The sequence below is a fragment of the Seriola aureovittata genome, chromosome 4, assembly GCF_021018895.1.
Source record: "Seriola aureovittata isolate HTS-2021-v1 ecotype China chromosome 4, ASM2101889v1, whole genome shotgun sequence".
In the NCBI taxonomy this organism is placed as follows: domain Eukaryota; kingdom Metazoa; phylum Chordata; class Actinopteri; order Carangiformes; family Carangidae; genus Seriola; species Seriola aureovittata.
In genome coordinates this window covers 1443863-1455347 of record NC_079367.1, presented here as the reverse complement: position 1 = coordinate 1455347, position 11485 = coordinate 1443863, and the positions used below count along the sequence as shown (strand labels likewise).

Below are 11485 nucleotides of genomic sequence, written 5' to 3'. Positions count from 1 at the left end.
CAATGCCTTGGCTCATATCTTGGTAGCTGTGAGGTGTAGAAGAAAACCTGTCTTTAGATTCAGTGGATGATGCTGGAGAGACTGATATAGACCACGCCCATTTGTGTCCCAAAAATTTTCCCACCATTTTGAATTTTTGTGAGACATACTTTTTACTCCTTCTCTGATATATTTTACACAAGCATCACCAAGCTTAGTACCTGTCATGTTTAGACGACCCAGAACAAAGACCACATGTTTGATTTGAGATGTCATGATGAAATTCTTCATATGGTCAACGATCTTTGTGATAGCGCTACCATGTGGACAGTTATAGTTTTTTTAAACTAATACTTTTATGCCTATATTTTTGCATATATGTTTATGTCCCTTGCTTTGACCTCGATAACATCCTTATTGACGCATCAGTCAGTAGCAGATGCTCTAGTTCAGTTAGCTCTATTATTAGCTTAGCCGGCTCACTGTCTTCCTCCTTTGTTTTCCTCCAGTTATAATCAATGAACTTTCTAATAACTTTGTTACAGTGTCACACACTTTTTAAACTATTGATTTTACACAGCTTTTCTTATCTTGCTGTCAGGGAGCTGCTTTTCTTTGCTGATGCCATGTTGGAGGTGCACTGGAAGTCTCTGCATCTCATCAAGCTCATTTTGAGTTTCTTTGTGGGGGGCCTCTTGGGCCCCTGGGGGCCTGTGCCCAGTACCATGAGTACTCATGAACGCTTTATTAATGATACTTTATCAGAAAGTGATACCTGTTCAACTCTTCTTTTTACAGTTTTTCATTTTTATTTGTTGCTATAGTGTCCTGAAGAGAAAGTTTATTATTATTATTATTATTATTAGTAGTAGTAGTAGTAGTAGTAGTAGTAGTAGTAGTATTATGGGCTGCACAGACGGCCTTCATTTATCATTTTATTTTGGAGGGTGCGGCCGGAAGTGTCAGTGACAGTAGTTTTCCAGCAGCTCCTCCACATACTGCCACGTCGAGCTCCGTGCGGAGCGGCGGGTCTAACCCTGGACCAGAGCGGACGTCTCCGGCAGAACAGCGGAGCGACGGCCGAAACTTGTCAGCACTCTGCGGGCAGCGGTGAGGTAACTGTCCGCTTCTTTCCGACCCAGTGAACCGGCAGCACGAGGTTCCTCTGCCGGAGCTCACCTTTCTCAAAGTTAGTGCGTGCTGACTCTCACGACGAGCCACCGGATACAGGAGCGTCCTGTTCTCCAACTTCCTTACAGCTTTCAGCCATGAGGCTCCGGACCGACCGGCCTCCACAGCGGCTCAACCTCCGGCAGTCTGTTTGCAGAGTCGGACTGAGTTCACTATGAGACTCTGTTTACCAGACCACAGGAGTTTGACATGTCAGCAGTGTGGAGTTCAGGTTACGGGTCAAATACCGTGTCAGTGTATTTACAGTAATCCTGCAGAGGGATCCAGACTGGTCCTCGTCCTGGTCCTGGTGTCTGTTCCCTCACACAGTAGCTTCATTTCATTCTTTGTTAGTGTGTGTTTCTGTGGTGGTTGTTTTAATTTCTCTGGTATATCAGCTCAAACACTTCATACTGCACTGGAGGGCTGTCCAGGTTTACTCTCTGTGTAGTGGTTCACAGAAACACCAAATAATTAACAATAATATAACAACAATACAAATGTAGTCCCATAAAACTTCAACGCCTCAATACAACATCAGATATGATTAATGTGAGAGAATAGAGTGGACAGACTCCACAGTTATTAACTAAGAAATAAAGTGTTAATGATCTGTTACATGTAAGTTACTCTTCAGAAGGCTCTGTCTGCTGAGCAACATGTTACCATCTAGTCTGACACATGAAGTTACACATGCATATGAATTGAGTCACATTATATCTCCATCCAACTCTCTGCAGTCAAACTAAACCAGACACCAGATTATATCAATGAAGAGTCAATGCTGCTGATTGGCCCCTGACACATTCTTATACATGCTGACCAATGAAAATGATTCATACAGTCAAGGAAGGTGTGTCCAGTCTGGGATTCCTGATCCAGACCTGTCTGACTGTTAGATACAGAGTCCAGCAGGATGGGGGCTCCATGTTGTCAAGGAGCTCAGAGCTCAAGGACTCTTCATATGTTTTTTCAGTCAAAAACATATGATGGTGTTTGTGTGTAGTTCTCACTTGGATGAAGATCTGACCATATTTATATTAATACATATATAAACAGCACCAGTCAAAAGTTTGGACAAACTTTCCCATTCACTTAAGGTCTGTCCAAACCTTTGACTGTATTTATATATTAAATGTATACATTACTCACTACACTGGCTTCCAGCCAATATCAGGTTTTATTGTTAAAGGCCAGAGAGGTCATCTGAAAAGGTCTCTGCTCAAATCCAGATTCAGAGGAGTCTGCTCCATCTGTGTCTGAACCTGAAGCTCCACTCTGACCCTTCACTCCTGGTGTCATTTCTCTGACTGAATCACAGTGTGGGAGCTTTAATTAAAAACCACACCTCCTCATGAAAAGGCGAGCTTCATCAGGGGTTTGGTGACTCTGACCTGAAACACTCAGAGGTCAGACAGGAGCAGGTGGTGCAGCTCAGCTGTCTCCATCATGTCGAACAGCTGACTTATTGTGTTGTGTTTGTGTCTGTCAGGTTCCATCATGAGGCAGCTCAAGGGCAAACCCAAGAAAGAGACGTCCAAGGACAAGAAGGAGCGGAAGCAGGCCATGCAGGAAGCTCGACAGCAGGTGGCCACTGTCGTCCTGCCCACCCTGGCTGTGGTGGTGCTACTCATCGTGGTCTTCGTCTACGTGGCCACCAGACCCGGTGACATCGAGTAGACGTTACAGTTCTAATGCAGAGACATGAACTCCCAGAGTGACTGGGTTCAAACAGACAGTGGCTATACCCAAAGGATACCCCACTCTGTGACAGCCATCCCTCTGTAGTGACTGGTAGGCCAGTGACGGGCCTACCATCTGTCTTAATGAGAGCCTCCTCCAAAGTATGTGTTTGCTTTAAGTCCAGCTGCAGACAGACGTCCAGCTGCGGACAGACGTCCAGCTGCGGACAGACGTCCAGCTGCGGACAGACGTCCAGCTGCGGACAGATGTCCAGCTGGGCAGTTGCTCCTTGGTGCCTTCAGACAAAAAAAGATGTCCTGCTCATCTACAGCAGCAGGTGGATTCGTGTTGATGTCTTACAAAACGATGCAATACCAGGTTTACCAAAGGATTCGTGCACAGCTTGCCAAGTGTGACCAGAGGTGTTAAAGTCTAAACCAGTTCTTCTGTTGAGACTGGGTCAATGCAACATGAGCCTGGTCCCAGATTCTGGACTTGACTCACCTGTAGTACTTGTATGAATGATGTGATAGTTTCTCCCTCAGCTCAATGCAGCACTAAAGTATTGAATGTCAATGTGTTCTCTTCAGTGCAGTGTTCAAACACACCTGAAGTTCTTCATCTTTAATGTGAATGTTTCCATTAAGTTATTGATAATCATACCTCTGAGCATTCATGACACCTGGTCAGACCTAATGACGTGCCTTAACAAACTGTTATTTCACCTCAATAAATGATTTTTTAAATAATTTGGTTTGTGCTTTAGAAGTCTTGGTTTCTGCACATTCTTCTGTTTCTTCCACAGGAAGTGAACCTCAGGACACACAGTGTGCATGTTGGTCATTAAACAGTGATCAGGTGGTATCTGACTTCACTGAGCTTCACTCTGGTTCTGATGAAAACCGGTGTCGGTGTTTGCTTCAGCTCATTACAATCATGTGGGATCCAGTTGTTTCTGTCTAGAAAAACCAACGAATCAGAGGTGTTCCACACACAGGAACTTCAATAATACAACCGACAGCTCTCATCTGTGAGCTCTTTTATGCACAAACTAACCCCACTAACATTTAGTGGCCAAGTGTCCATTCACTTTTGAACCTTGAGAGTTTATGTTAAACACAGTTCAGTTTATCTTCATGTAAACCTGCAAATTAAACTCAGGGTTCTCCTGAATGTCACCAAAGCCTTTATAAAGCAGCCACGTTCACACATACATGCAGCGATAAACCCTAAACCCTAACTCTAACAGACTAAACCCCAACAAACAAGTTTTATCGCTGAATCCAATAACACACTGCTGCTTCTTCTTATTCATCAATCCCCATAGTATTAGTCAATCACCATACTATTTATTAATCACCATATTGTTCTGTACACTTATAACAGTCATTTATTATTTTCTATTATTTTCCTTTTTAATCAGTCATAAATTGGGTTGTTATTATTATCAATAGTATTGATGTCATTGTTGTCCTTATAATAATCTGGTATGATTATTATTATTATTATTATTATTATTACAGCAGGTCAGTCTGTCTGCTGTACTTTATTAACTGATTATGGTCTTTACCTTATTCAGCTGAAACATAGTGTGAAATGTATTAAATTAAGTTTTACAGTGATCTGTTTTTCCTCGTCCTCAGAGACTTTTAAACACATCTGCTCTGTGATTGGTGGAGAACGTCCTGTACAGGTGTGTACAGGTGTGGCTGCATCAGCTTTTAGAAGGATTCTGACTTATTCATGAAAACAATAAACATCATTCTCAGGACTGAAAAACACTATGATAAGCCTGACCCTATTTGACGCATGCGCTCTGAACAAGCAGACAATCTCCCGGAGTTGTCTACATTAGTAGCGGAAGTACAGAAAATCCTCCTTCAAAATAAAACAAAAATAAAGTCACAAGAACAGATGTGTTGCAGGTGTTTGAGCAGAACACCCGATCACTACATGATGTGTGGTTTTCACTGTGAGTCCAGGTGTGTTAACGCCCACTCCATTGGTTAAACACATGGACAGGTAGAGCATGGTGCTATAAACTACACAAGCAGCTAGAAAAACAGGAGCACACCTGTTCAACAGAAACAGAGGGATTCATTAAACAGATGCAGGTTTAACCTCCACGTGTGTCGATGCAGTCATTTGGCGATTTGGTCAGTGACTAATTTGAAGATCGTACCAGGAAGTCGTGTGTGTCTCTGCAGCCAGCTTCACCCTGGTCTCCTACACCTCCCACCAGTTTCTGTGAAGAAGACTTCCGGTGGTGTGTCATGGCGGTGGCATGGTGAATCCTACAGAAAGGGAAAAATATTCGCCCCTGTGGTCCTCTCCCGTCGGTTCAGGGCAGATTTTCATGCAGAAATACGCGTGTCAGCTCCGACCTCGCACCTTGGATTAGCCAGCGCAGCGCTGCGGTGTCCTCCGCCCGGACATGGCGGCTCACAAACCAGTGGAGTGGGTCCAGGCCGTGATTACTAGATTTGATGAGCAGGTAAGATGGGCTGATTCAGGGGATGGGTGTAGCGAGCTGTGGTAGTCCTGAGGGCCACGCAGTCCGGCTCTCGGTACGTCTGCACCGACCAGGTCCTCTTTAAATACGGATTTAAGGAGCGTTTTCCCTGCGGGAATAGTTTCTTCTCTGAAATGTGTCGGGGCTGTTTGTCCAGCTGTAAAACACCGAGGAGGAGTCTTTGTAGCTAGCGCCGTCTCCACCGTCAGTTAGCTCATTTATCCCACATCTGTCCCGGGCTGTGTGTGAAGCGGACCGGTCAGCTGCTGGAGACCACACCGCATCGCAACACGTCCGGGGTCCAGCCTGAACACACGTCCGTCTGTCCAGTCCGGTCCGCGGCTTGACGACTGCTTCACGGTAGCTAGGGAGCTAACGTTAGCAGGCCTAGCTGTCTAATGTAAACAAATAAGATGTGACTGGGTTAGCACCGTGGAAGGACTGACCGGCCTACCGGGCGCAGGCTCAGGGCCCCGAGAGGTCAGGAGGTCTGGGCCCCTGGTTCCGAGCCTCCGTTTAAAGTCGCTGTAAGAATTTCTTGATAGAAAATTAGTGAAGAGACAAAAAGTGACCTAAAAGAGACACAAAACGACCACAAACCCCGCACTACACACACACACACACACACACACACACACACACACACACACACACACACACACACACACACACACACACACACACACACACACACATACATACATACATACATACATACATACATACATATACGTATATAAATAATAGTTTTGTGTCTCTTTCAGGCTGGGGGTCCTATGTAGGAGGGGTGGGGGCTTTTTTACCAGTCTGTGTCCAAGGGACCCTTGTGTCATAATCCATCCATGGTCAGCTCTCTGCCTTTAGATACTGAGTTCACAAAGCTCCAGACTGAGGAAAGATTAGTTAATAACAGTTAATAACAGTTGATAACAGTTAATAACGGTTGATAACAGCTAATAACAGCTAATAACAGTTATTAACAGTTATTAACAGTTAATAAACTGTCAGGTTGTGAAACAACAGTGAGGCTTTATTGTTACTTTCACATGTCCAGTGATTTTCATTCACTTCACTCCCTGGTTCCCACCTGTACCTGCCTATCAGTAGGTCTGATGAAGAATAAAGCTGTGATGTCACTCTTCTGCTCTGTCAGCCTGATCAGTTTACTTTAACAAACTCAAGTGGCTTTGTTGTGAAAAGGGAAATCTGTCATTTAAAAGTCATTTGGCTCCATTCAGTCAGAGGTCTTTGGATCTGGTCTTAGTTGCCACAGATCGTGGAGTGTGGTCAGGGTTTAGCGGCTCAGCTTGGATTACCAAAGTCAGGAGAAAGTGGCTTTAGGTGTTTCCCCCAGCTCTGGCTTACTGTGATCCAACAGCTCCAACTAAAGGGTTCAGTCTTTTTGTTTTAATTTCTCAAGCTACTATCTGTCCCTGATGCTAAAGAACTTTATCTGTGTCAACGTCATCCAGTAAAATAACTGAGGTAATAACAGTAGTTAATATTTGAAATGGTCATAACCCAGAAGCAGTAGTATATTCAGCTTTACAGTTAGTCTAATAGGCCGTATATTAAAATTAGTAGTTTAGAGAGTGAGGACTTCTCTGCTCCTAAAAATAGTCTACATCCCATCTCCATTAATGACTGATTATGGTGGTGTGGTTACTGTAGTGTGGTTACTGTGGTGTGGTTACTGTAGTGTGATTACTGTAGTGTGATTACTGTGGTGTGGTTACTGTAGTGTGATTACTGTAGTGTGATTACTGTAGTGTGATTACTGTGGTGTGGTTACTGTAGTGTGATTACTGTAGTGTGATTACTGTAGTGTGGTTACTGTAGTGTGATTACTGTGGTGTGGTTACTGTAGTGTGATTACTGTGGTGTGGTTACTGTAGTGTGATTACTGTAGTGTGATTACTGTGGTGTGATTACTGTAGTGTGGTTACTGTGTGTGATTACTGTAGTGTGATTACTGTGGTGTGGTTACTGTAGTGTGATTACTGTAGTGTGGTTACTGTAGTGTGATTACTGTAGTGTGATTACTGTGGTGTGGTTACTGTAGTGTGGTTACTGTGGTGTGGTTACTGTAGTGTGATTACTGTAGTGTGATTACTGTGGTGTGGTTACTGTAGTGTGATTACTGTAGTGTGATTACTGTAGTGTGATTACTGTGGTGTGGTTACTGTAGTGTGATTACTGTAGTGTGATTACTGTAGTGTGGTTACTGTAGTGTGATTACTGTGGTGTGGTTACTGTAGTGTGATTACTGTGGTGTGGTTACTGTAGTGTGATTACTGTAGTGTGATTACTGTGGTGTGATTACTGTAGTGTGGTTACTGTGGTGTGGTTACTGTGGTGTGGTTACTGTAGTGTGATTGCTGTAGTGTGATGATCATTGTAGTGTGATCATTGTAGTGTGATTGCTGTAGTGTGATTACTATAGTGTGATTACTATAGTGTGATCATTGTAGTGTGATTACTGTAGTGTGATCACTGTGGTGTGATTGCTGTAGTGTGATCACTGTAGTGTGATTACTGTAGTGTGATTACTGTAGTGTGATTACTGTAGTGTGATTACTATAGTGTGATCATTGTAGTGTGATTGCTGTAGTGTGATTACTATAGTGTGATTACTGTAGTGTGATCATTGTAGTGTCATTACTGTAGTGTGATGATCATTGTAGTGTGATTACTGTAGTGTGATCATTGTAGTGTGATTACTGTAGTGTGATGATCATTGTAGTGTGATCATTGTAGTGTGATTGCTGTAGTGTGATGATCATTGTAGTGTGATTACTGTAGTGTGATCATTGTAGTGTGATTGCTGTAGTGTGATGATCATTGTAGTGTGATCATTGTAGTGTGATTGCTGTAGTGTGATTACTATAGTGTGATTACTATAGTGTGATCATTGTAGTGTGATTACTGTAGTGTGATCACTGTGGTGTGATTGCTGTAGTGTGATCACTGTAGTGTGATTACTGTAGTGTGATTACTGTAGTGTGATTACTGTAGTGTGATTACTATAGTGTGATCATTGTAGTGTGATTGCTGTAGTGTGATTACTATAGTGTGATTACTGTAGTGTGATCATTGTAGTGTCATTACTGTAGTGTGATGATCATTGTAGTGTGATTACTGTAGTGTGATCATTGTAGTGTGATTACTGTAGTGTGATGATCATTGTAGTGTGATCATTGTAGTGTGATTGCTGTAGTGTGATGATCATTGTAGTGTGATTACTGTAGTGTGATCATTGTAGTGTGATTACTGTAGTGTGATGATCATTGTAGTGTGATCATTGTAGTGTGATTGCTGTAGTGTGATTACTATAGTGTGATTACTATAGTGTGATCATTGTAGTGTGATTACTGTAGTGTGATCACTGTGGTGTGATTGCTGTAGTGTGATCACTGTAGTGTGATTACTGTAGTGTGATTACTGTAGTGTGATTACTGTAGTGTGATTACTATAGTGTGATCATTGTAGTGTGATTGCTGTAGTGTGATTACTGTAGTGTGATTACTGTAGTGTGATTACTATAGTGTGATCACTGTAGTGTGATTACTATAGTGTGATTACTTTAGTGTGATTACTGTAGTGTGATCACTGTAGTGTGATTACTGTGATTACTATAGTGTGATCATTGTAGTGTGATTACTGTAGTGTGATGATCATTGTAGTGTGATCATTGTAGTGTGATCACTGTGGTGTGATTGCTGTAGTGTGATCACTGTAGTGTGATTACTATAGTGTGATTACTGTAGTGTGATTACTATAGTGTGATTACTGTAGTGTGATTACTGTAGTGTGATTACTGTAGTGTGATTACTGTAGTGTGATCACTGTGGTGTGATTACTGTAGTGTGATGATTATTGTAGTGTGATTACTGTAGTGTGATTATTGTGATCACTGTAGTGTGATTGCTGTAGTGTGATTACTATAGTGTGATCATTGTAGTGTGATTGCTGTTGTGTGATTACTGTAGTGTGATCATTGTAGTGTGATTACGATAGTGTGATTACTGTAGTGTGATTACTGTAGTGTGATTATTGTGATTACTGTAGTGTGATTACTGTAGTGTGATTACTATAGTGTGATTACTTTAGTGTGATTACTGTGATTACTATAGTGTGATCACTGTAGTGTGATTATTGTGATCACTGTAGTGTGATTGCTGTAGTGTGATTACTATAGTGTGATTACTGTAGTGTGATTGCTGTAGTGTGATTATTGTGATTACTGTAGTGTGATCATTGTAGTGTGATTACGATAGTGTGATTACTGTAGTGTGATTACTGTAGTGTGATTACTATAGTGTGATTACTGTAGTGTGATTACTGTAGTGTGATTACTATAGTGTGATTACTGTAGTGTGATTACTGTAGCGTGATCGCTGTAGTGTGATCGCTGTAGTGTGATTATTGTGATTACTGTAGTGTGATTACTGTAGTGTGATTATTGTGATTACTGTAGTGTGATTACTGTAGTGTGATTATTGTGATTACTGTAGTGTGATTACTGTAGTGTGATTATTGTGATTACGATAGTGTGATTACTGTAGTGTGATTACTGTAGTGTGATTACTGTAGTGTGATCGCTGTAGTGTGATCGCTGTAGTGTGATTATTGTGATTACTGTAGTGTGATTATTGTGATTACTGTAGTGTGATTACTGTAGTGTGATTACTGTAGTGTGATTACTATAGTGTGATCACTGTAGTGTGATTACTATAGTGTGATTACTGTAGTGTGATTACTGTAGTGTGATTGCTGTACTGTGATTCAAACGTCTGCTGCTGTCAGGTGTCATTAAATGCTGCCTCAGTTAGGTGAGGTCAGGTGAAGTGCGGGTTATAAAGAGAGACTAAGTCCATGTAGAGGTCGTGGTTGATGAACGGGTCCAGCTCAGGACTTGGACACAGGAAGCTCTGTGAAATCAAAAGTTGATATTGATTTGTTTTAGATGTAGTGACTAATTATCTTCAGTTTTTAATTATGTTCAGTTTTCAGTGACAGTTTGGTTTAGTTGGTTGTATATCAAATCTGGGACAAAACATTTGATGAAGTCACTTTGTGATTATTGTTTGTTTCAGATGTCTTATAGATCAATAGATTGATTGATGAATCAAAGTAGACAAAAGTACTTCTATTGATGCAGTGCGCCGCATATATATGCATAAATATGCATATATATGTATGTATTTATACAAATACAGTTAGTTCAGAAAATCTTTAGAGCTTTCACCGTTTGATAAAATCATTTAGATTAATTTATCAGACTCTGTCTGGTTGATGTGAACCGCTGTGGACAGATATTTTCAGGTTTCTCCAGATGTTGGACTAGGCCCAGGTCAGAAGTCCTTCACAGAGTTATCCCTCAGGCTCTTCTCTGTTGTCTTGGCTGTGTGAACCTTCGGTCCAGTCTGAGGTCCTGAGCTCTGGACCAGGTCTTCCCTCAGTCCTGACCAGTGTCCCCGTCCCCCCACAGCTTGATGCTGCCTCCACCAGGCTTCACTGTTGTTCAGGTGATATTTGGTTTTCTCCAGACCTGACTCTGAGACCTGAGACCAGACAGTTCAGTCCTGGTCTCATCAGACCAGAATCTGGTTTCTCTCAGTCTCAGAGTCCTCTAGCTGTCCCTGAGGAGAGGCTCCGTCTGGACCCTCTGACATGAAGTCCAGATAATTGGAACTGCAGTGATAGTTGTTCTTCTGGAGGTTTCTCTGGAGCTCAGAGACCATCAGGGTCTGGGTCTGAGGTCTCAGTTAGTCCAGGTCCAGTTCTAGATGAGTCCTGGTTCCAGACTTCTTCATGTCAGAATTATTGAGGCCACTGAGCAATCCTGTCTATGAGCTCTGCAGGTGACAGGTGTGTGTCTGTATGACCATATATAGACAAGTGTGTGTCTGTATGACCATATATAGACAGGTGTGTGTCTGTATGACCATATATAGACAGGTGTGTGTCTATGTGACCTGATATAGACAGGTGTGTTTGTATGACCATATATAGACAGGTGTGTGTCTATGTAACCTGATATAGACAGGTGTGTCTGTATGACCATATATAGACAGGTGTGTGTCTGTATGACCATATATAGACAGGTGTGTGTCTGTATGACCATATATAGACAGGTGT

At 42.1% G+C, this 11485-nt stretch overlaps 1 protein-coding gene across 3 annotated transcripts in view; it reads left to right on the top strand.

The window, feature by feature from the left end:
• Positions 1 to 2825: 2825 nt before the first annotated feature.
• The window catches only part of LOC130168224 (neurofibromin), a 73067-nt gene continuing 64407 nt past the window's right edge, over positions 2826 to 11485 (top strand). For all 3 annotated transcript variants that reach the window (XM_056374912.1, XM_056374913.1, XM_056374911.1), the window contains exon 1: positions 2826 to 5326. In XM_056374912.1, coding sequence (XP_056230887.1) covers positions 5267 to 5326 — 60 coding nt within the window. In that variant the 5' untranslated portion in view covers positions 2826 to 5266. The remainder of the gene's footprint in view (positions 5327 to 11485) is intronic.